General features: G+C 45.4%; 1 protein-coding gene across 12 annotated transcripts in view; it reads right to left on the bottom strand.

Annotated features, from left to right (window-relative positions):
* AFDN (afadin, adherens junction formation factor) overlaps positions 1–23,621 on the bottom strand; it is a 111,792-nt gene extending 88,171 nt beyond the window's left edge. For 4 of the 12 annotated variants that reach the window (XM_069955498.1, XM_069955502.1, XM_069955500.1 and 1 more), the window contains exons 1-4: positions 23,153–23,621; positions 3,287–3,482; positions 2,325–2,440; positions 208–371 (exon numbers count right to left, since the gene is read on the bottom strand). In XM_069955498.1, the coding sequence (XP_069811599.1) occupies positions 208–371; positions 2,325–2,440; positions 3,287–3,482; positions 23,153–23,254 (578 nt within the window). In that variant the 5' untranslated portion in view covers positions 23,255–23,621. The remainder of the gene's footprint in view (positions 1–207; positions 372–2,324; positions 2,441–3,286; positions 3,483–23,152) is intronic. The other 8 variants (XM_069955496.1, XM_069955501.1, XM_069955499.1 and 5 more) reach the window with 3 other exon arrangements.
* Positions 23,622–23,849: the final 228 nt, after the last annotated feature.

Here is a 23,849-nt window from a genome sequence, read left to right as displayed (position 1 = left end):
CCTGACCGAATCCAGAAGCGGGACCCGGCGGGATGAGGTAAGTATAGGGGCCTCTAACGGGGGGTCGGGAACCTGCCCGGTACGGGGGGTGACAGGTTCCCTTTAAAGTAATAGATAAATCAAGGTATAAAAATAAAATACAATACGAAAATTAAAATAGTTACATGACATACTGACAGAAAAATATCCTCAATATAATACACTCACGAGTCATCCTTTGTCAGCTGACCATCCTGACTATCAGTGGCTAATTTTATTGCTTCTTTCTCGCGTCTCTTTTTCTCTCTCTTCTCTTTCTTAGACAGGGTCCTCTTAAAGTTCTGGATCACGCCTTCCTTTTCCTGCTTCTCGGGCCCATTACTCTGAGCCTTCTAGAGTTAAAAAAAACAAACAACTACTTTTATTATCCCAAAAGTCATTCCATTTAGTAAAGCAATCCAGAAAACATGTTTTACAAGCTTCTATTACAAAGAATCCTAAGGGTGCCTTCACACCTACCGGATCCACAGCGGATCTCACTTCTGCGGATTCGCAGCGAGATCAGCTGCGGATCCAGTATCAATTCACCCCTATGAGAGCACATACTTGCAGCGGGATTGACATCCCGCTGTGAATGTGCTTTAACCCCTCGCTGTCCGCAGCCCCGCCGCATTAGCCCATCCTCGGCCGCATCCCCCAATCCCCAGCCGCATCCCCCAATCCCCAGCCGCATCAGCCCATCCCCCGCATCCCCTATCCCCGGCCGCATCCTGCAGCCCACCGCCGAGAGCATACAGTACCTGCTCGGCGGCACGGCTGCCATGAGGCTGCCGGCTCCGGTCCCGCTAATGAGCGCGCCGCCGAGCAGGTACTTTATGCTCTCGGGGGATGGGGGATGCGGCGGCAGGGCTGCGGACAGCGAGGGGTTAAAGCACATATTCACAACGGGACGTTAATCCCGCTGCGAATATGTGCTATCATAGGGGAGAATAGTACAGGATCCGCAGTGGTTCCCGATTCGAATCCGCAGAAGTGAGATCCGCTGTGGATCCGGTAGGTGTGAAGGCACCCTAAAGGTATCTTTAGTATCACTATGCATGGCCTCGCTAACCACGCTAGAAAAAAAATACACATGCATGGGTAGGATAACACTACAATTTTGCATAAACATATTACATGCCATGGAGAGGCCATAGTACAGTGTAGGGTCCGCCCTGAGCATGGGGCCACCTTATCATTGGTGGGGTGGTTTACACTGTCTGCAAATGGTAACCAAGAGCCTCATTATTTTTGTGGGAATTTTTTAAGCAGTTGGGGGGGCTGCTTTTAACTATTTTCATGTCTGTAGTATCTTGCCATTGCGGTGTGCGGTTGCATTTTCCTGTTTTTTTGTGCGACTACAATTTTGCAGTCCGTTTAAAGAAAATTAACAGATGCAAAAAGAGATGCAATTATGTTCACCTGTTTGGACCAGTTTTTCATTGACTTCCATTATAAAAAAGACTTTTTGTTTACTATTTTAAGTGCACACAAGAACACGGTTGACCACGTTTTTGTGTACATTAAAAGTAACCAATTAAAATGGATCTGTTAAACGGCAGTGTGAATCTACCCTAAGGGCCAGTTCACACGGAGTAAAATCGGCGGAATTCCGCCTCAGTGTGACACGGTTTCTCTATGAGAAGCTCACACGCCTCCACTCAAAAAATTGACATGTCAATTCTTTAAGCATAGAGTGACAGAAGCGGAGGCGCGCGAGCCCACACATAGAGAAACAGTGTCACACTGAGGCAGGTGGGATTCCGCCGATTTTACTGATTTTATGTGTGAATTGGCCCTAAGGATACTAACGTCAACAACTAGGGGAATGTTTAAAATGACTAAAATGTTAACATAAATGGTTGACGTTGAAATGATCCCATTCATTTGAATGGGACAGTTTAAAGCATACAGCCACTCAATATGGCGGAACACATCTTGCAGTTTCCTGCCATAAAGCCAAGCCTGACAGCGAATGAAACAGTTCAACGTTTCTGGTAAAAGGAGGATGCCAGACTGCCCAACATGTGAACCAAGCCTTAGGCAGTCTTTAAACAAGGGTCCATTTGACATTGAACCAACCTTTCCTATATTGAACATGATGCATCATTTTTTACAATGGTGATCTATGGCTGGCAGTATGGTTTAAGGTTATATAATGCGGCAGTATGGTATAAGGTTATATAATGCGGCAGTATGGTATAAAGTTATATAAGGGCTTTGTTATATATGTCTGGAGAGCCCTGTGTGAAGAAAGGATGAATTCACTCTTGTATTGATGACACAGTGACGGACAGGCACAGTACCTTCGGAGGTATTATGTCATTTTCATTCTTGAGTACAAATCTTCCTTCCCTGTCGTCCTTATTCCAGTTAAGCTGAACCACCAAAGGCTTCTCGTCAATATCAAGTCTTCTTTCTTCTTCAAGACATTAAAAAGTGCATCAAAAATCCATATAACACTTTTAAAGTTATTTTAATTGGGTTTCACCCCCAAACATACATTTAGGTCTTATTATCACACTCCATAATCCACAGACCCTACGGATCGTTAAGCTGTGCGGTGGACTCAGCATCATGTATCAATTTGGTGCCGGGAAAGCAGAAAATGTTTGAATGTTTGCGGGACTGTAGAGATACAGCCGCGCGGCTCGGTCCGTGAATTACAAAGTGTGAAAATAAGTCCTAAGTAGCTTGTGGTATGTGTATTGAAGTAAAACATCCAATGTATGACCTTAGACTATACTGAGGATAAAAAAGCAACAGGAAACCCAATGCACATTATAACATGTTACCCTGGGATATTAGGTGCTGTGTGCCGTAGTATGAGCGATTACAGGAAACTGTAATAGGTTTTATTAGGCAAAAGAACTTTATTCTGTACTGACAAGGCTGTTTCCCACCTCCCCTTTCACTTCTTATCTGTTGCGGAGAAGCAAAGGGAAGACTGGTTTGCAGTGCTCATTATAAACTATGAAGGGCAGAGGGGGATGAGTGAGCAGGGAAAGGAGAGAACCAGTAAGGATAGCACAACATCCAACAATCTTTGGGGTCATTCACACATCCATAGAATTTCATCCATACACAGATGTGTTCTGCAGACTGGAGCGGGCTGTGTCAGTACATTAGTGCAAACAGCTTTGTCAGTACAGAAAGAAGCTCTTTTGCCTAATAAAACCTCTTACGTCTAGTTTCTTATAACCGCTTGTACTATTTTTTTTCTTGATTATAAACACCACAATTGATAAACATAATACAATACACTCACCTCCGCTGACATGAACTTCATATAGAGAGTATCGAGGAGAGGACAACATTCTCATGTCAGGCCGAAACTTTTCTGCCAAGGTCTCTATGACATCTTGCGTGGTGGCCGTGCTTGAAACTCTGATGCATTTTGTAGCAAAGTTCCCTGCAGCTTTGTCTTGGAAGTAAAACCTCATGACTCCATGAAACTCCAAGTCCTAAAATAAACAATACAAAACACAATGTAAATTCACCTTCAAGGGAGTTACAATGAGATTTTTTTTTTAGCTAAGCGACCCAAAATGTATTTTCTAAAAGTAAACAAAAAAAATGAGAAACTTGCAATGAAGAAATAATTGTGATTTTGTCCAAAATATTTAAAAAAGCATGAAGTCTAAATAAAATCTGAGAACAACAGCCAAACTTAATTTATGAAGTAAATAAATAGCAAGTAGAGATGAAGGCAACCAGAGCATGCTCGACTCTGATCGTTCGGCATTTGATTACTGGTGGCTGAAGTAGAGAGTCTTGGTGGATACAGGCATAGGTCATCGTGACCTGCAGGAGACCAGTGGCTGTCAGTGAGCGGTGACCTTGTGCTGCGGGGCGGGGATGGGTAAGCATAGACTCTGATCCACTCCCCAGCCACTTACCTATTCAGACAATACAGCCTCAGACTTAGGGTACAAACACACACACCGTATACGCAGCAGATACGCAGCAGATCTGCAGCAGATTTGATGCCGTGTTCAGTTATTTAGATTTAATCTGCTGTGTATTTGCTGTGTATCGCAGCAGTAAATACGCTGCATATACGGTGTGTGGGTTTATACCCTTACACTGTCTGAATTAGCTGTTACAAACAGCCTCAGCCGGGGAGTGGATCACTCTGCTGCTATGCTCTCTCCCTGGCTATATCTCCTTATCACGCCAGGTCTGGGCAGTGAAACATGCTATGATCTATCACTTTTGACATGCCAAAAGTTATTTTTGATGATAGGAATCTCATATAAAAGGAAGGACTTATACTTGCTGGAATCACTTCTGGCTCAAAAAACCGTACCAAAAACTGCAGTGGCATAACAAAAAAAAAAAAGCAAGTGTATGAAACCTTTCCAAACACATGGTGGTAAAGCAATAAAACATAGGTGGTTGGGAACATAGCACAAACATTGTAGGCAAAGCATCATTTTTCTGAACACAACAAAAACTAGTACAAAAGGAGAACAAACAGCAGAAAGCAGAGCGGAGACTACAATTGTTAATCAGTTGAGCAAGTAAAGAATTTCAAGAATTCTCTTGCTTGAGCGTTGCCCATCCTAGGCTGTAACCCTTTCATATACAAGACCCTACACTATGTTCTCCTACAACTGTACAGATATAAAGGACAAGGAGACTTCTAGGTCACCGGCTGCGGGAACAGCACAAGTGGGTCGGCAGAATAAGAGAAGTACAAAGCCGATGATGATGAATGATGATTATGATGATGATGATGATGATGATTATGATCCAGCAATGGGGAAATCTTTGTAAACTAGTGAAACCTTATATTTTACTAGTTTGTACAACAGCTTCACTATTTGTTCTCTCTTCAGTTTATGGCCTTGTTGTCACGCGGAGTTCTGCAAATGGTTCTTTAGATAGTACAAGACTGTTTGCTTACCATGCTGGGAACCTCTAGAGAATGACAGGTTCTTATACTAAGGATGGATGCACAAACAAAACCCATACTGTAAAGCACAATTACATATTAGGACTTCATAAACAATGGGCCGTTTATTTCCCACAACAGGCAAACTAGCCACACGGCCCTGAGTCCTGGACCGGCGCCAGCTTCTCTACTACCAGGCTGGAGCGCTGGAGCTTAACAAACACACAAGACAGATTAGAATATAAAAGGGGGGAGGTTAGACAGCAGGTAAATTTCTACATACACCCAGAGACTGGTCCTGTAATATCAAGATTATTAAAACCAGTGGCTACACCTATTAAAGGGGTACTCCAGCGAAATGCGTCTTCTTTCAAATCAGCTGGTGTCAGAAGTACATGACAAATCTTAATATCTTTATGTAAAAATCTTCAGTCTTCAAGTGCTTATCAGCTGCTGTATGTCCTGCAGGAAGTGGTGTAATCTTTCTAGTCTGACACAGTGTTCCCTGCTGCCACCTGTGTCCATGTTAGGAACTGTCCAGAGCAGGAGAGGTTTCTATGGGGATTTGCTACTTTTCGGACGGTCACCATTTAGAGGCCAAATAACATGACGGCAGTGATTGTACAAATAATATAAATGCAGCCGGTACCCCACTGATCTGCAGTATATAATTGAAGAGGGTACCCCACTGATCAGCAGGATATAAATGCAGGCAGTACCCCACTGATCAGGGGGATATAAATGCAGGCAGTACCCCACTGATCAGGGGGATATAAATGCAGCCGGTACCCCACTGATCAGCGGGATATAAATGCAGCCGGTACCCCACTGATCAGGGGGATATAAATGCAGCCGGTACCCCACTGATCAGCGGGATATAAATGCAGCCGGTACCCCACTGATCAGCGGGATATAAATGCAGCCGGTACCCCACTGATCAGCGGGATATAAATGCAGCCGGTACCCCACTGATCAGCGGGATATAAATGCAGCCGGTACCCCACTGATCAGCGGGATATAAATGCAGCCGGTACCCCACTGATCAGCGGGATATAAATGCAGCAGGTACCCCACTGATCAGCGGGATATAAATGCAGCAGGTACCCCACTGATCAGCGGGATATAAATGCAGCCGTTACCCCACTGATCAGCGGGATATAAATGCAGCCGGTACCCCACTGATCTGCGGGATATAAATGCAGCCGGTACCCCACTGATCAGCGGGATATAAATGCAGCCGGTACCCCACTGATCAGCGGGATATAAATGCAGCAGGTACCCCACTGATCTGCGGGATATAAATGCAGCCGTTACCCCACTGATCAGCGGGATATAAATGCAGCCGGTACCCCACTGATCTGCGGGATATAAATGCAGCCGGTACCCCACTGATCTGCGGGATATAAATGCAGACGGTACCCCACTGATCAGCGGGATATAAATGCAGCCGGTACCCCACTGATCTGCGGGATATAAATGCAGACGGTACCCCACTGATCAGTGGGATATAAATGCAGCCGGTACCCCACTGATCTGCAGAATATACAGTAAATGCAGCCGGTACTCCACTGATCTGCAGGATATAAATGCAGCTGGTACCCCACTGATCTGCAGGATATACATGCAGAATATAAACGAGGCCAGTAGTCAGATCTACAATACATTTTTCCACCCCATTTGCCTCCTTGTGTGTACCTTCCATGTATACACACACAGCTTTTCCTCCACCTGTAAATATGGCCAGATTTGTTTGACACTATGTCTTGCCTTGAGCCCAAGAAGAACAAAGCACATCTCCAGTATTTAGACAGGTAAAATGCACTTCCATGTCCTCCTTTCATGTTAACACGTGCAGCACACAATATGCATAGACCTGGAGGCAGCAAGACGGTATCCTTTACTGCTACTCCTTAAGCTGTATGTGCATCCAGTATTTCTATTACTGTAGTAATAATTTCAATTCTGTAGTTGTATATGTATCTATTATTACTCCTGTAGCTGTATATGTCCCTTCTCTGTCTGATCGCTCCTTCTATATACATTATGTTTTTCTATGTATGAGTTTCTTTCGCAGTTAAATGTGCCGTGACTAGCAAAAATCGACAGATGTTGGGGGTGTTAATGTAAAATTGAAAAAAGTCACAAAATTTTGAGCAATGAAGCGATTTTGCAAATATCTGCGACTTTTTTACATTAAAATACATACGTAAGTAAAGCAACAATAAGACCCCAGCAAGAGAATGACCAAGTGATACGGACATACTAACAGGCGAGGAAGGTGTGTGAAGTCGGCACTCCAGGACGTAAACTATTAAAATATAACTTTTATTCGTGCATATTAAAAACTGATGGTGTGCATAGCAGGACCTACGCGTTTCACGCTACTGCGCTTAATCATGGTCATATCTATACTGCATAGATCTCTATAAGAAATTAAAGCAGGCATACTAGAAGTCCCCCAGGGGGGCTTCTAGTATGTGTGTAAAAAAGTAAATGAATATTTATTAATAAATAACCCCCTCCCCTAATAAAAGTTTGAATCACCCCCCTTTTCCCATTTTATAAATGAAAATAAAACAAACATGTTTGGTATCGCCGCGTGAGTAATCATTCGAACTATTAATTTATCCCATTCCCGATCTCTCACAGTAAACGGCGTAAGCGTAAAAAAATTCCAAAGTGCAAAATTGTGAATTTTTGGTCGCATCAAAAAGTCGCATATGCGCAATCAAGGTACCGATAGAAAGTACACATCATGGCGCAAAAAATTACACCTCACACAGCCCCATAGACCAAAGGATAAAAGCGCTTTACGCCTGGGAATAGAGCGATTTTAAAAGAAACATTAATTTATTTAAAAGCTTTTAATTTTTTTAAAAGCCATCAAATAAAATAAAAGTTATACATGTTACATATCGTTGCAATCAAACCAACTTGAGGAACATGCAAACTGCGTAAATACTCCCCAAATTTAAAAAATGCGTTTTTTTAATTTAAATTCAACACACATTTAATTTTTTTCTGGTTTTGCAGCGTACTTTATGCAGAAGTTAAGCCTTGCAAAGTACAATTAGTGGCACAAAAATAAGGGCTCATGTCGGTCTGTAGGTAAAAAAATGCAAAAGCTATGGCCTTTTAAACACGAGAAGGAAAAAACTAAAGAGCAAAAAAAAATAATTTTGTCCTGAAGGGGTTAAAGGGAACCTATCACTAGCAAACAGTATCTGTAGCTACTAACACAGTGCAATAGGGCCAGTAGCGCTGCTTTCAAATAATATTTGCTATCTGCTTTACAAAACTCCCCCGAAAATTAAGTTTGTACATCTCCTGCGCCGTGTGTAGATCATACTTAACCAGGCTTTGGGGTGGTCCTCAGTACCGAGGTAGTCACCGCTGGTGGGAAAAGTCCCCTGCAGGAGCTGGCGTTCCTGAGGGGGGCGTCATTGAGCACTGGCTCATCCAGACAGGCGAGATCACCCAGCATTTTTACTACCAACATAACTACTCCACCACCAAGGACTGCCCCAATGCCTAGTTAAAGGGACTCTGTCACCTCAAAACCCTACTAAACTTAAAGGGGTTATCCAGCGCTACAAAAACATGGCGACTTTTTCCCCTACTGTTGTCTCCAGTTCAGGTGCAGTTTGCAATTAAGCTCCATTTACTTCAATGGAACTGAGTTTCAAAACCACACCCAAACTGGAGACAACAGTAGGGGTAAAGTGGCCATGTTTTTGTAGCGCTGGATAACGCCTTTAAGTTATCAGTATACAACAATGATTCTATATCTGCAATTTGTATCTTTCTATGTTCTTGCATTCCTTTGCTGTAAGCCACAAATGAAGGAGTGAGATTTCTCCTCTTTTCAAATCCATTCCTGGCTTTGGCTGAAAAAAAATCTGTCAGATACGTAGTCCTCTCCATTATATTCCTGAGCTAAGTAGTCCTCTCTATGCATCATCATGGCCAGTGTGTAGGCTTAAAAATACAAAAAAAAGAGTAGAAAGCTACAAATTACAGATTTGGAATCAGCCTTCTTTATCCTACATACAAATGACTTTAGTTTAGGGTTTTGAGGAGGGTGGGTTGGAGGTGACAGAGTTCCTTTAAAGGAGAAGTCCGGTAAAAAATTTTATTTAAGTATTGTACTACCCCCCAAAAGTTATACAAATCACCAATATACACTTATTACCGGAAATGCACATAAAGTGCCTTTTTCCCTGCACTTACTACTGCATCAAGGCTTCACTTCCTGGATAAAATGGTGATGTCACGACCCGACTCCCAAAGCTGTGAGGGCTGTGGCTGCTGGAGAGGATGATGGCAGGGAGATTTATCAAACATGGTGTAAAGTGAAACTGGCTCAGTTGCCCCTAGCAACCAATCAGATTCCACCTTTCATTTTCTAAAGAGACTGTGAGGAATGAAAGGTGGAATCCGATTGGTTGCTAGGGGCAACTGAGCCAGTTTCACTTTACACCATGTTTGATAAATCTCCCCCTATGTTCCTTTAAGGCCATATTAGGCTGTGATCACAAGAAAAAAAGGACTGCATAACAACCGCAATCCAAATAGTCACCCCTCCAGTGCATCAGTAGACAAGAGCAATCCTGTCTTGGGGCCCTATTACACAGAAAGATTATGGTGCAAAAAACAAAAAACACACAATTTAATTCAAATTAATTTAAGCGATATTCTGTGTGTGTGTGAATGCAGGCAACGACCAAATGACTAAGGAAAATTTGTTTCTGTCACTGATCGCATCTTCTGAGCGCACCATAAAATCATTGTTATCCGTTTGCTACTCTTTTGGCGTATGTACACATTGCTTGTTTGCTGGGATCAGGAGGAGTATAGAGTATACAAACAATCGTAACTAACAACTATCGTTTCACATATTATGGTGAACAATTTCAGGTCGTTTGCAATCATTTATCGGAGACAACGAAAAATAGTTTTGTCTAACAGGACCCTGAGACACAGAGAAAGTTCTGTCCTAAGCCCATAGGAGCTGCTGCTGGAACTCCTCACTTATCACTACAGAAGGATGCCGCTGCATCGGGGGTCACCAACAATCAGTGACCAGTGACCAGTCAGGGGATTACAGGTCAAAGTTTAAAAGTTCAAAGTTGACTACTGGCTAAAGAAAAAAAAAAAAAAAAGCAGGAAATGAGGAATCAGAGAAAAGAGATGCAAGATCTGTCAGAGACAAAAGATGCAGGATCTGTCAGAGACAAAACTCCATTTTCCCAGAGAGATTGATAAATCTGGGTCAGTGCTTGTACAATGAGTGTGTGAGCATAGCCTAAAGGGCACATCGAGAGAGGCAGTGTCTGAGAGCATGTGGGCACAGCGTACCCCTGGTAATGGCCGAATGTACAGTCATAAGGTCAGAAACAATTATACATGCAAAACCATAGGGGACTAGTAAAGCGCTTGCAGACGTCTCTGGTGGCAGCGTCTAAGGATCCGGCAGCTCGATTTCCACATCTGTTGGAGGAGAGTCGGGAGGTCCCACGTACACACTGACCACTAGCCAGTCCTGCCAAGTCTGTAGTAAAAACACAAAGGTGTTCTGGCTGCCATCAAGACATCGATGTAAATCCCAATAGAGGGCACAACACCTGTGTCCTTATTACTAAGGAGCAGCTCTAGGAATATATCTTATGGGGTGTTGGAAATTCACATGGTATGAATGTTACAGCAGCTCAGCCCTACAGAACCTGCTGAAAGAGATCACAGCCATTAGGACCACCGCCTGTCATGAAGGGCTGCTGTTAAGAGATGAGACAAAAAATTGGTTTGGCTGGTTCGACTTTTTTTTTTTTTTTTTTTTTTTTTTTAAACTTAGTTTTATTGGGGGTGGGGTGGGGGGTTGTTATGGTGCATACATTGCAAATTACACAGCATCACAGCTATCAAAAAAACAATAATATTCATGTACATTCATTTTGCCACTGAAACAGAGCATGCAGTAAGACACCCGGTGAAGATAACAAAGGGCTGTCAGCCCAGAACATCATAAAACCTAGAAGTAACTACAAGATAAGGAAGTCCTCAAGATGTTGTGTGAGTGAGGTTTTTCACCATGACAAAAAAATCTATCACGATCAGGTACATCCAATGGTTCAACGACCTTTTATATAAAGTTCAGGTTCGTCCAAACCGAACCTTGAACCAACTGCAGTAAAACAGCTAAACGACTGCAGGCATTTAGCGGTTTTAGAGTGGTTCAAATAAATTGCTCATCTATACTTGTCCGCATTCCTCCGATGTCCTTCTCCATTGCCCGGTCCCCACAGCTGCCAAAATCTCACATAGCCAATCACTGACTGAGATGGGAGGAGCTGCGCCCAGTGATCGGCTGAGCAGGCTGTCACTCTTAGAGGGGTTGTGCAGCAAAAACCTTTTACTTTCAAATCAACTAGCATTAGAAAGTTATTTAGATTTGTAATTTACGTCTAATAAAAAAAATCTCAAGTCTTCCTGTACTTATTAGCTACTATATGTCCTGCAGGAAGTGTTTTTTTATTTTCAGTCTGACACAGTGCTCTCTGCTGACATCTCTGGCCGAGACAGGAACTTTGTCTCAGTTTTCTATGAATCCCCATAGAAAACCTCTCCTGCTCTGGACGCTTCCTGTCTGGGCCAGAGATGTCAGCAGAGAGCACTGTGTCAGACTGAAAATAAAACATTTCCTGCATGATATACAGCAGCTAATAAGTATGGGAAGACTTGAGTTTTTTAATAGTAGTAAATTACAAAATCTATATAATTTTCTGATACCAGTTGATTTGAGAAAGATTGAGACCAGGAGGACAAGACAAGCCGGGAAAGCACAGACAAGTGTGTGGCCGCCATCTTTCCAAACTTGTTCCGAAATTTGTTTGGTACCAAACTTCTTGCAAAGTTCAAAACAAATCTTGTTTGGAAGTTTGGTTCGCTCATCCCTAGCTGCTGTTTAGGCAGGTGGTGCACATCAGAGTACCATCTTAATATGTGAACACTGCCCACATAGGGCCTTGGGGTTCTACTACACAGCTGATTATTGTGCAAAAAAATAAATAAAAAAAATCGCTATATCATTTAAATGTACAGTAAAAAATCTACGTGTATGCAAGCAACAATCAAATGCCTAACGAAAATTTGCCAGTGTCACTACTATATAAGAAACTATGGGGAGGGCTGGCTACTATAGGAGACTACTGGGGATGGCTGCTTACTATATAAGAAACTATGGGGGAGGGCTGGCTGCTATATAAGAGACTATTGGGGAGGGCTGCTTACTATATAAGAGACTATTGGGGAGGGCTGGCTACTATATAAGAGACTATGGGGATGGCTGCTTACTATATAAGAAACTATGGGGGAGGGCTGGCTACTATATAAGAGACTATTGGGGAGGGCTGCTTACTATATAAGAGACTAATGGGGAGGGCTGGCTACTATATAAGAGACTATGGGGAGGGCTGGCTATTATTTGGGCACTATTGGGAGGGCTGGCTAATATGTGGGGCAATTTTGGTTGGGTTGGCTAATACATGGGGCAATATTGGGGGGTTGGCTATTACATGGGTTGGGGTTTAATCATGGCATAGCAATATATCATGTTACTTATCAAAGTGCCAGGAATACCGCATGCTTCACTGACATTGCCAGGTCCGCATCATTCGCTAAATAATTATCATGGTTGGCCCGCGACTTTGTCCAATATTTTAATTTTGTCCCACTGTTTATTTGAGTTTGACACCCCTGGTGTAGACTATCAATATCCACTGCAGATTGCATCACATTACAATAAATGCCCCTGTGTGCCCAGTGTTCTCTGCCAGTTTGCCCCACAAACAGACAGGTGCCAACAGCTTTTCTTTCTGTGTGGAGTCTGGACTAAGCGTATGTTCACATGTGACAGATATTGTATGCATGTGAGTGGAGTTGTACAGCAGGAGCTCTAACAAACCTCATTCACACTAGTCATAGCGCACGGTTATACAATGAGTAATACCCCAGACTGTAATAACCTCACACACACTGTGTACAAAGACTGGGGTAAAACTTTTCCTAGCTGTAGAAGTGCACAACCCTGCATACCATCATGTGGACTCTCCCTCGTAATGTCTGCATTGGTTGTTAGGGTGGTGGCTGGTCATGTGACACATTCCTGTAGAAAAGTAGGAAATTAACGCTTTGCTTTTGGCATTACTCACGCTGGGAGCTATTTATGATGTGCGGGACATTCCTCAGCCATTGTGTGCACGATTTCCCCCGCCAACCCCGTGTGTAGGGCTAGGACTTCACAGACATGTGTATATATGTGTAGTTATCAGTGTATAATCACATGTATACAGTAGAATGCACTTTCTTGTTGATGATCTAGTAACAATGTAATTTTGCATGAGACCACCCTCCCATCCCTCTCGCTGTGCGGAGACATTCCTGACTTTATTTTCATCTTTATCAGCTTTACTAGCCTAGAGGGTTATGCTAATGATAAAACCCATATGCAGAGAAGCTGGAGATGTAACTACAGGCAGCTGACTGTCCTGGCCTGTGTCTCTGTGTTATACCCGTGGTCTGCAACCTGTGGCTTCTCAAAGCACATTAATTATACATGGAAGCATTGACGGCGCTCATTGAATAATATATAACAGGAATTGCTCCTCACTAAACTACCTGGCAACTAGTCACTTGGGCCTTTACGGTTGCCAGAGTTCAGAACATCAAAAACAGAAGGCTGTAAAGCATGCAGGGGGATTTGGTCTCGCCATCTCACATTTCCATGTCTTTGAAGTGGAGCTTATGTGCAGCTTCAAGGCTCATGCAAAGGGCTATTACCCCTGTCATTGCTGAACCAGAGACCTCTAGGTTACCCAGTGCATAAACTGTGATGGTTAGAACCCACTGATCTAATCTGCTGATCTAACCCCTATAGAGCACAAGGCACTGAGGATGAAGGTAACGACCCCATTACACAAAACGATTATAGGCTGTACTTCGCCGTTTGGTGTAAAAGGACACGATCAGCCAACATGCACGATGTCAGTCTTTCAACATGCTGAAACAGCACAATCATGTCAGCAATGGCCTGCTGTGCACCGCTCCATGTAATAAAAGAGGTGGCCGCCACTGACTTTAATAGGCAACCCGAACGATCTAAAGATTGTTCAGGCCGCCCCTCCCCTCTCGCTGTGTGTTCATGTAATAGCACAGGCAGACCGCGTGGAATCAGGGGGAAGTGAGCGCCAACCTGAAAGGTCGGCATTAGCTTCCTCCTCATTATTGTGCCAGGTAAAATGGCCTTAAGTTTCTTACCTTTATCCTCATCACTGTTTATAAGTTAATATGAGTTTAATCCTATGCAAATAAGGTTGTTTTAGTGGGATGGGGACAGAGCTGCCGTCCCCAGTGCATTGATCTGCCCCTGCTATTGAATATGGACCAGTGCACTGGGGGCGACAGCCCTGTCCCCAGTGCGCCAAAAGAAACTATGTGCATAGGATTAAACTCCAAATATCTCATAAACAGCAATGAGGATGAAGGTAAGAAACTTACCACCATTCTCAGCGTCCCGTGCCCTATAGGGATACTTCTAACCTGTTGATAGTTTACCTTTAAATGTTCGCACTACTATACTGATACAGCTCCACAGCTATATCAGTACAGTAGCGCAAACATTTGGAGCTCCCAGCATCATAATGATACATAATGCCGGGAGGTAGCAGGTCTTTCATGCATGTGAATCCCCCCTAAAGAGTATAAAAATATCTAACTAAATGTCTCTAAAAATTTAATGGTGCCTTGTAAAGGAACTGCAGGCAAGCGACGATCAGCGACACATACAGCGGCATTTTGCATCCTGTAAAAGGTTCCCGAGATGTGGATCAATGTAAAGTCTGGGGACTAATAACCTTCACGCATCATTTATGCGAGAGGGAGTAAAACCTGGAGAGTCAATGGTAGAGAAAAGCCTGTGTGTACTCCTAAATAGGGAGTTATCCCAGATTAGTAACAAAGCAGAAATAGCACCACCCCTTTCATCAGGATGTGCGCGGTATTACAATTCAGCTCCATTCACTTAAATGCAACTGAGCTACAAAACCCCACACGAACTGAGGACAGGAGTGACACTTTTTCTGGAAAAAAGCAGCCATGCTTTTCTATGCCTGGAGAACCGACTTAAAAACATTTTTACACAATATTAACACTTTATAAAGCAAAAAGGTTCATTGTAGAGGGAAAAAAAAAAAAAGGTTCATCCTCCAGCTACTCCAAGACTTCTTTAACACAGGAGGGCATTCACCCGTTCCACAATTACGGTCCATCCATAGGTGATGCTACAAACCGGACTCACAGCCCTCCTGGCATCATTATTCAACAGATTATTAAAACAGATCTATGTGCTACAGTACCATGTGGCTGTATCAGTAGAGTAGGGTAAAGATTTAAACAGTTTCAGAGCTCTCTGCATAATTTTGAACCATGATGCCAGGAGCTCTGAGCTCCATTCCATAGCACATCCTCCATATTTACAATGTTGCAGAGAATCCCAGACGCCTATGAGTCTACCTCAAGAACTGTCAGAGCAAACATGTGGAGGGCTTCTAACCCGGCTTTGGCAAATTCTTACAACAGAATGGATGGAATGGATGGCAGAATCCATTCCATATTGGCTTACATGATAACAAAAAAAATAACGAAAAACAAACAGGTTTTACTTGACCCGATGAACAGGGTTCCCCTCGAAACGCGTTGTCAGTTGCAAAAATAAATATTACTTTACACAGCAGTCCATTATTCCTAGCCGCTGTACTCGCTAGCTTTATCACCATACAGCGCCTGACAGGTCCACTGAACATCTTCCTAGAATCACTGATTGGATTCGGCAACCGGCATCCCTGCACCAAGACAGGTGGAGGAGCAGTTGGCCGATATCTAAAAACTTCTGCTGATACCCGACCACGCAAGGCGGGTGGCCACTCACTGACACAAATCTACTACCTTTACTCTGATCTACACCATGTGCGCACCATCAGTGTCTTTTTATTCCATTACAGCTACTCTGTTTCATCAGATACAGGATGTGACCAAAAATCACCTGGGGTTTGGTGTAATTTTTCATTTACATCAATCCTCGTGCAGAATCAACGCGTTGTCCGTTGCAAAAAAAAATAACCCATTAGTTATTTTACACAGAAGTTTGTTATTTCTAGATGCTGCAAACCAACCTGCTGATATCTGCCAGCAGCCACCTACCTCATGTTTCCGGTACCGCTTTTATCTTTGCCGGGCTTGCCGTATTTGAGTACGTAAATATGAGTACGTAAATATGTAAATGCGATCCTTGCAGAGCCCTGGGGTCGTACCTCGGGCCCCCAGTGCACCGGTTCCCCCCCCCCACGCCTCCTTCAGTCACGCCTACCTATGCATAAGCAGGGGGGCTTTAGGGTCAAACGGTGTCCTGGAGGCCCAAGGAACGTCCCCATTGCCCCTGATAAGCTCATTTACATATTTCTTTCCGATTAAAGCTCTCCAAAACGCAAGGACCGGAAAAGACAGAAACCAGAAACATAACGTAAGCATATCAGCGATATCAGCGAATGAGTTTGCACAAACCTGCAGATAGTTTCCCTTTAAAAACTCAGTCAATTCTACAAACAGTGATGTTCAATATAATTTGTTTTACATTTTCTATTTTAATAATGGGAAAAGGGGGTTATTTGAACTTTTATTAGGGGAGGGTGTTTTTTTGTTGTTTTAGGGTTGTTTTTTTTTGCATTTTTCAGTTCTATGATATAGTACTGATCATTGTACTGTACATTGTTCATACTGGAACACAGTTACGGGGATAGGAAATACCTTATTTTATTATTTACTATTTGATGCTTAAAAATAATTTGAAGATACCAGATTACTGAAGGCCCCAAATAAAAAAAATAAAGTAAAAATGCACATCTGAAATGTAGTATTAAACATAAAACTGCCCAGTTCCCGCCATCTGTGCCAGTTTCTAATATGCAAATAGGGCCACTCTATGCTATGGAGGGATATCAGTACACCAAGGGCGCTGGGCCGCCAGTGCATAGATGCATATTTGCATCTCAGAAACTGACGCACATAGGGGAACCGGGCGGTGAATTGAAAAATGGACTGCGCCACAGGGATGAACAGGCTGGCGCCAACCAGGTGATTGTGGGGCCTATTGTTCCCTATAGTTAGGGGGTATGTGGAGGTCAGTTTCCCTGCAATCTCTTACTTGTCACCTATCCTGTTAGTTATAGTTTTTTAAAAACTCCTTTAAACATAGAAAATGAAAAAAAAAAAATAATTCATTGAAATTAATTAAATATTACAAAGCTACTTGCAATAACAACCCCTGTTGATTTACTATAAATAAAACTGTGACTGTGCTTCTTTAAGAGGCTTTTGCTGGGACTTCCCTGGTGACTCAGAGCTGCATTCCTGGTGGCTCTAAACCACAATCATTGTAAAATGCATAGATGGTTGTAACAAGGGAGGGAGTCACTGATTCACGCTGCCCACAGTACAGGTAGTATAAATCCAATGACTGGTTCCATTTCAAAACAAACAACTAAAACACGTGACCCCTTTAAAATCCGCTGTTACATTTTTTGCAACACGGAATGGTGAGAGCGCTTCTCCCTTTATGCCACATCATTGGACCCAGTTGCCATTTGGTGTCCAGGCATCAGGTCATAAGCGCAGCATGCAGCAACTCTGCCCCATCTTTGGTTATGACGCCATGGATGGGATGGCGGATGCAAAAGATGCTGCATGTTGTATCTGCTGTTCCCTTTAAGGACAGCACCAGACGCAGGCTGTTATCTTACAGAGCACTGACATACAACCATCTGCAAGAAATCCACAGCAATCCAAAAGTTGGAATTCACTCAAAAAATGCACTGCAAATCCACTGAATCTATCATCTGGTGCAGGGGTAGGGAACCTTGGCTCTCCTGCTGTTGCAAAACTACAACTCCCATCATGCCTGGACAGCCAAAGCTAAAGCTTTGGCTGTCCAGGCATGATGGGAGTTGTAGTTTTGCAATAGCTGGAGAGCCAAGGTTCCTACCCCTGTTCTGGCACAACATAGACCCAAAACAGTGTACGCCACACTATGGAAACGTATATACAGCATAAGACACTAAATAAGTTTATAACACGCTTAAAACAATGTTAACTAATAAAGCTGTAATAATGAGAGGCCTGACGGAAGCAATGACATGTTAAGCATCTAACATAACGTATAGTTTGCATAGTATAAATCCTACACACCCTCTCTTATTGACTAATAAACTGCTCACAAACAAGTAGTTCTGAAAGTGCAGTATTTATACACACACCTTCGAAACTTCAACACCCCATATGATTCAACCACCTTTAAAAGGGGAGGAGACATGCAAACAATTCACTCACCTGCATGACACCAACCAGACAATAGTTTATTTATTCAACAATGGAAGAAACAACTCATCTGCGCTACACAGTAGTTACTGGGAGTTATAGAAGAGTGCAGCACACAGAGTTATCAGTGACTCACTATTAACCCCTTAAGGACTCCACGGCCTTTGACCTTCATGTCCAGGCGCCATCTTCGCATTGTCATTTTTATCTCCTCGCCTTCTACGAGCCAACGCGCTTTTACTGTCCAACCTACAGGGCCGTGTTAGGGCTTATTTTCTGCGCCACCTCTTTTTCGTCGGTACCATACTCGTGTAAAAGGGACGTTTTGATCTCTTTTTATTATTTTTTTCTGATAAATGTAGCAAAAAAACAGCAATTTTGTCACTGATAACAGCCAATCCTCCCCCTCAACTCCTGAGCTCAATTCATAGAGCCTCCAGACCTTCTGGCATACCGGTACATCATAGGGGGACAACAATGAGATTTTTTTTTTCTTTCAAATAAACTGTTGTCAAAGTTATTTAGATTTATAATTTACTTCTATTTGAATATCTTTAGTTTTCCAGTACTTATCAGCTGCTGTATGCCCTGCAGGAAGTGGTGTATTGTTATTTGTTGTATCTCCCCTCGCATACTGCCCCAGCCTTGCAGTTAAAAAAAACTTTAGCAATATGGCCGCCCCGATAACATACTACAAATAAAATAAAAAAAATAATTTCCCGTATCCGTCTCTAATCAGTAAAAGCAAATCTTGGTGATACATTCTCTTTAATCAGAGTATCCAAAGAGCCTAGTCACTTTCTCACTGTCTCCTGTATACTTCTCAGCAGTAGAGAGGTCCGACCCGATCATTTGGCATTTGCTTACAGGAGGCTGCAGAAGTTGGTTGCAGCATGGACACATATCCATACTGTTTCAGACTCTCTAGGGCTGCATCCAACTTCTTCAGCCTCTGGTAACCAAATGCAGAACGTTCGGGAAGACCAGAGCATGCTTGAGATCCACTTATCTTCACTCAACAATGATTTTAGAAACACTGAAAATACAGGACTGAGGACCCCCGAAATGACAAACAGAAACCTCTGTACTGCAGCAGGTGCAGTGGAACATCCTGGGGCACATTCACACTCAGCAGACTTGCGGAATAGACTGGGACCCTAAGGGTCCTTTTCCATGGGCCGAGTAGGGCCCGATCAACAATGTAAATGAGCGCCAATCTGCTAGATCGGTGCTCGTTTACTGGGCTTATTCCACGGCCCGACAATCATTAGCAAAGGCTGCAGGGACATCGTTACCAATGTCCTTGCAGCCCTTGTTTCATACATTACCTGTCCAGACGCAGGTCTTCTCCTTAACCCGGTCCCGCGCGGCAGCATCAGCTTCGGAGCGGCCTGTCTGAACTGACAGAATGCTCAGCCAATCACTGGCCGCGGTGGTCCTGGCCAGTGATTGGCTGAGCGGTCTGTCAGCCCAGACAGGCCGCTCCAAAGCGGATTCTGTTGCCCGGGACCGGGAGAAGGAGAAGACCTGCGTCTGGACAGGTAATGTATGATGTTTGTGAAATCGTATTCCACGTAGCGATGTGTGGGTGGCGACCGATGATTTTAAGTGTGAACCTAAATGAACGATCAGCTGATGACACGATCATCGGCTGATCGTTCTCCGATTCGGCCGCTTATCCATGGAATAGGCCTCTAACCCCTAGATGGGATTGTTCTGGCAGTAAGCACAAGGATCTCTGCAAGCCCCCAGTCAGGAGAATGGACAGAATATTTCTGCAAGAAACCTGCATGTCTTAAGGCCCTTTTACATGGGCCGATTATTGCTAACAGGTGTTCCTAGGAACACTGATTCAGCCGATAATCAGCCCGTGTAAAAGCCCATCTGACAAGTGAGCAAACGTCCGCTTCTCGGCTGATTTGCTTGGCCGTAAAAATCATCATCGGCGGCACATCCCTCAGTGTAAATAGGAGACGTGTGACCTATAAGAATGCATGTTAATAGGCACAGGAACGATACAGCGAATACACTGCACTGCAAGCGCAGATTCTGCTTAACAGCACTAGTTTGTGTCCATAGATATCTGTTGGTGTAATAGGGCCCTTATGGCCCTATTACATGGGATCATTATCGCCCCGTGTACAAAAGAAAATGATCAGCTAAGTCGTCAATCATTGGCTGATCGTTGTCTTTCAGCGAGATTAATAGAAGGTGCGCAGTCAGCAGCTGCTTAAAGTATATAAAAAATAAAAAGTTGTATTCTTACCTGTCCTCACTCCACGATGTTCTCCTGCCTGCTGAAGCTTCTACACCCAGCAGTGCAGTGACAGGCCACTCAGCCAATCACGGATTGCAGCGCTCTCTTATGTCGGTAAGTGATTGGCTGAGCCAACTGTCAATTCAGAGATGGGTGTAGAAGCTTCAGCAGCGGCTTTACTCAGCGGGAAACAGGCTGTAGGACACCAGGGAGTGTGGAGAGGTAAGAATATACTTTATTATTTTCTATATACAGCACAGATTGACTAGGTGGCTGAAGTGTGAAGTAGGCTGGGCCAAGCTGCATCACCAAGCTCCACCTTATTAAGAGCATTTATGCATGGCTCCACCTCCTGGACACTTCAGTGACTTTATAACTAATCCTTTCACCATCTCAGGAGCAGTGGGTTAGGCAAGTTGTGCAGGTGCCACACACGATCAGCGGATAATTTGTGCCACCCTTCCACGTACATCATCGGCCATACATCCTGGTTACACAGGGCAATATGTAGAAAACCATCAATGAATTTTGTGATTCCAAAAATTATACAATGAGATGATGAAGAAGCATTTTCTCCTACGTTGGCTGATCGCTGATCCACAAGGGGCAATTACTGGTATAGGACATTCATTGAACCAATAATCTGCCTGTGTAAAAGGCCTATAAGGAAATTGTTTGCACTTTTGCTAAGAGCCCAAATAGCCACATGAAAGGCTATCACACACACATACTTGTGTCAGATCACAGATACCGAAACGGGACCGGTCAGGAATTGATATCTCTGAAGCCGCGTGCAGACGGTTGTCTTGGATGAGTCTCACACTGGATGAGTTCTGTGCACAAGCCCTACCAATTAAAATAGGGCTTTCACATGGAACTTGGCCAGCATGGGACATATCCCATTTAAGACAGGTACCCTCAAAGAGTCCGAGGGGTTGGATCTTCCCCAGAGTTCCCTGTAATGGGCCTGCCCGCCCCAGTGACATTCTGACAGCTAATTATTGGGGGGGGGGGGGGGGGGGTTGTGGCTGGAACTCTCTTTTCTTAGTCACACCTATCCTCTAACCTTCCTATTTACAGCTACCAAAAAACTGCTGAAAGTTTCCCCTTAAAAACCAACCTCGTCTGACGGCCCCTGGACTCTACAGCATCCAAGTGCTTGCAGCTTTTCTACTACAGCAGCATCTAACCAGTGACGGCTCTGCAGATAAATGACTGATCCTGAACTTTCTGCAACAAATGTTACTATTCTGTCCTCCTGGGACCCCCAGCACTATGAGCCGGCAGGTGACAGCTCCCCATCCATGGCCCAGTCCAGCACCCTGCCCCATCTCACAGCCATAAGGAATCACCACCACTGACACTTGGTTTCACCCTCAATGATCTTCAGCCAACAAGTGAGACATTCCATCTGGATGGTGGAGACTGGAGCCCCTCCCTGCCAGAGATCTCCTCACCACCATTACTGCGGGCAGAGATCCCAGCAGCCCCCGGGCACTCAGCACCTGACAGCAGATCCCAGCAGCCCCCGGGCACTCAGCACCTGACAGCAGATCCTAGCAGCCCCCCGGGCACTCAGCACCTGACAGCAGATCCTAGCAGCCCCCCGGGCACTCAGCACCTGACAGCAGCCCCCCGGGCACTCAGCACCCGACAGCAGATCCCAGCAGCCCCCCCGGGCACTCAGCACCCGACAGCAGATCCCAGCAGCCCCCCGGGCACTCAGCACCCGACAGCAGATCCCAGCAGCCCCCCGGGCACTCAGCACCCGACAGCAGATCCCAGCAGCCCCCCGGGCACTCAGCACCCGACAGCAGATCCCAGCAGCCCCCCAGGCACTCAGCACCTGACAGCAGATCCCTGGGCACTCAGCATCTCCAGCTTGGCCTCCTCTAGCAGATCCCGGCCCCTCCAGCATGGCCTCCTCTAGCAGATCCCGGCCCCTCCAGCATGGCCTCCTCTAGCAGATCCCGGCCCCTCCAGCATGGCCTCCTCTAGCAGATCCCGGCCCCTCCAGCATGGCCTCCTCTAGCAGATCCCGGCCCCTCCAGCATGGCCTCCTCTAGCAGATCCCGGCCCCTCCAGCATGGCCTCCTCTAGCAGATCCCGGCCCCTCCAGCATGGCCTCCTCTAGCAGATCCCGGCCCCTCCAGCATTGCCTCCTCTAGCAGATCGCGGCCCCTCCAGCAGATCCCAGCCCCTCCAGCAGATCCCAGCCCCTCCAGCAGATCCCAGCCCCTCCAGCAGATCCCAGCCCCTCCAGCATGGCCTCCTCCAGCAGATCCCAGCCCCTCCAGCATGGCCCCCTCCAGCAGATCCCAGCCCCTCCAGCATGGCCCCCTCCAGCAGATCCCAGCCCCTCCAGCATGGCCTCCTCCAGCAGATCCCAGCCCCTCCAGCATGGCCTCCTCCAGCAGATCCCAGCCCCTCCAGCATGGCCTCCTCCAGCAGATCCCAGCCCCTCCAGCATGGCCTCCTCCAGCAGATTCTAGCCCCTCCAGCAGATCCCGGCCGTGCGGCCTGTGCACCCTGCAGCCTCCCTCGGGAGGGGCACTCACCTCGGTGGGTTGGCTGATCTCGAACAGGTCCAGCCGGTTGGCGTTCCAGTGGTTGATGATGTCGGCCAGCTTGCGGCGCTCTTCTTCCCGGCTCCCCGACATGTCTGCTCCCCTCCCTTCCCTCAGTCACCCGGGGGGAAGCAGAGAAAGTGGAAGCGCACGGAGCAGAGGAATCCCCGTCAGTCTGAGCCGCTCCTCCCGGCCGTCGTCCTTGGGAATGGTCGGTAGTGTCCGGCAGTAATGGCAGTCCGGGCGGAATCCTCACAGCCAGCCCATGGCCGCCAGAACAATGAGGGGCAAGCGCGGCCGGACAGTGTCTGCTGGTTAGTGGCGGCCAGACGGGGACATATCCACAGACAATAGGTGAGGAGATCCAGCCCGAGTGGCTCCAGGCGGCTGAGCTTCCTTATCGCCTCGTATCCCCTCCTCCTCCTGCTGCTCCCGAACAGTCCTCCCAGCTGCACCGTGCGCGCCCCCTGCGCGCTCCCGCGCTGCACTTTAATCCTAGACGCTCCCTCTCCCGTCCTCCTCCTCCTCCCGCGGTGTGTGCGGAGCCGCGACTCATCCAGCGGGGCCTGAGCGCCGACCTGTGCCCGAGCTGTGCTCCACCTGCACCCAACCTGTGCCCGAGCTGTGCTCCAACCTGTGCCCGAGCTGTGCTCCACCTGCACCCAACCTGTGCCCAACCTGTACTCCA

This window comes from Dendropsophus ebraccatus, chromosome 15 (assembly GCF_027789765.1).
Source record: "Dendropsophus ebraccatus isolate aDenEbr1 chromosome 15, aDenEbr1.pat, whole genome shotgun sequence".
Taxonomy (NCBI): domain Eukaryota; kingdom Metazoa; phylum Chordata; class Amphibia; order Anura; family Hylidae; genus Dendropsophus; species Dendropsophus ebraccatus.
This window is presented reverse-complemented; position numbering and strand designations above follow the sequence as displayed.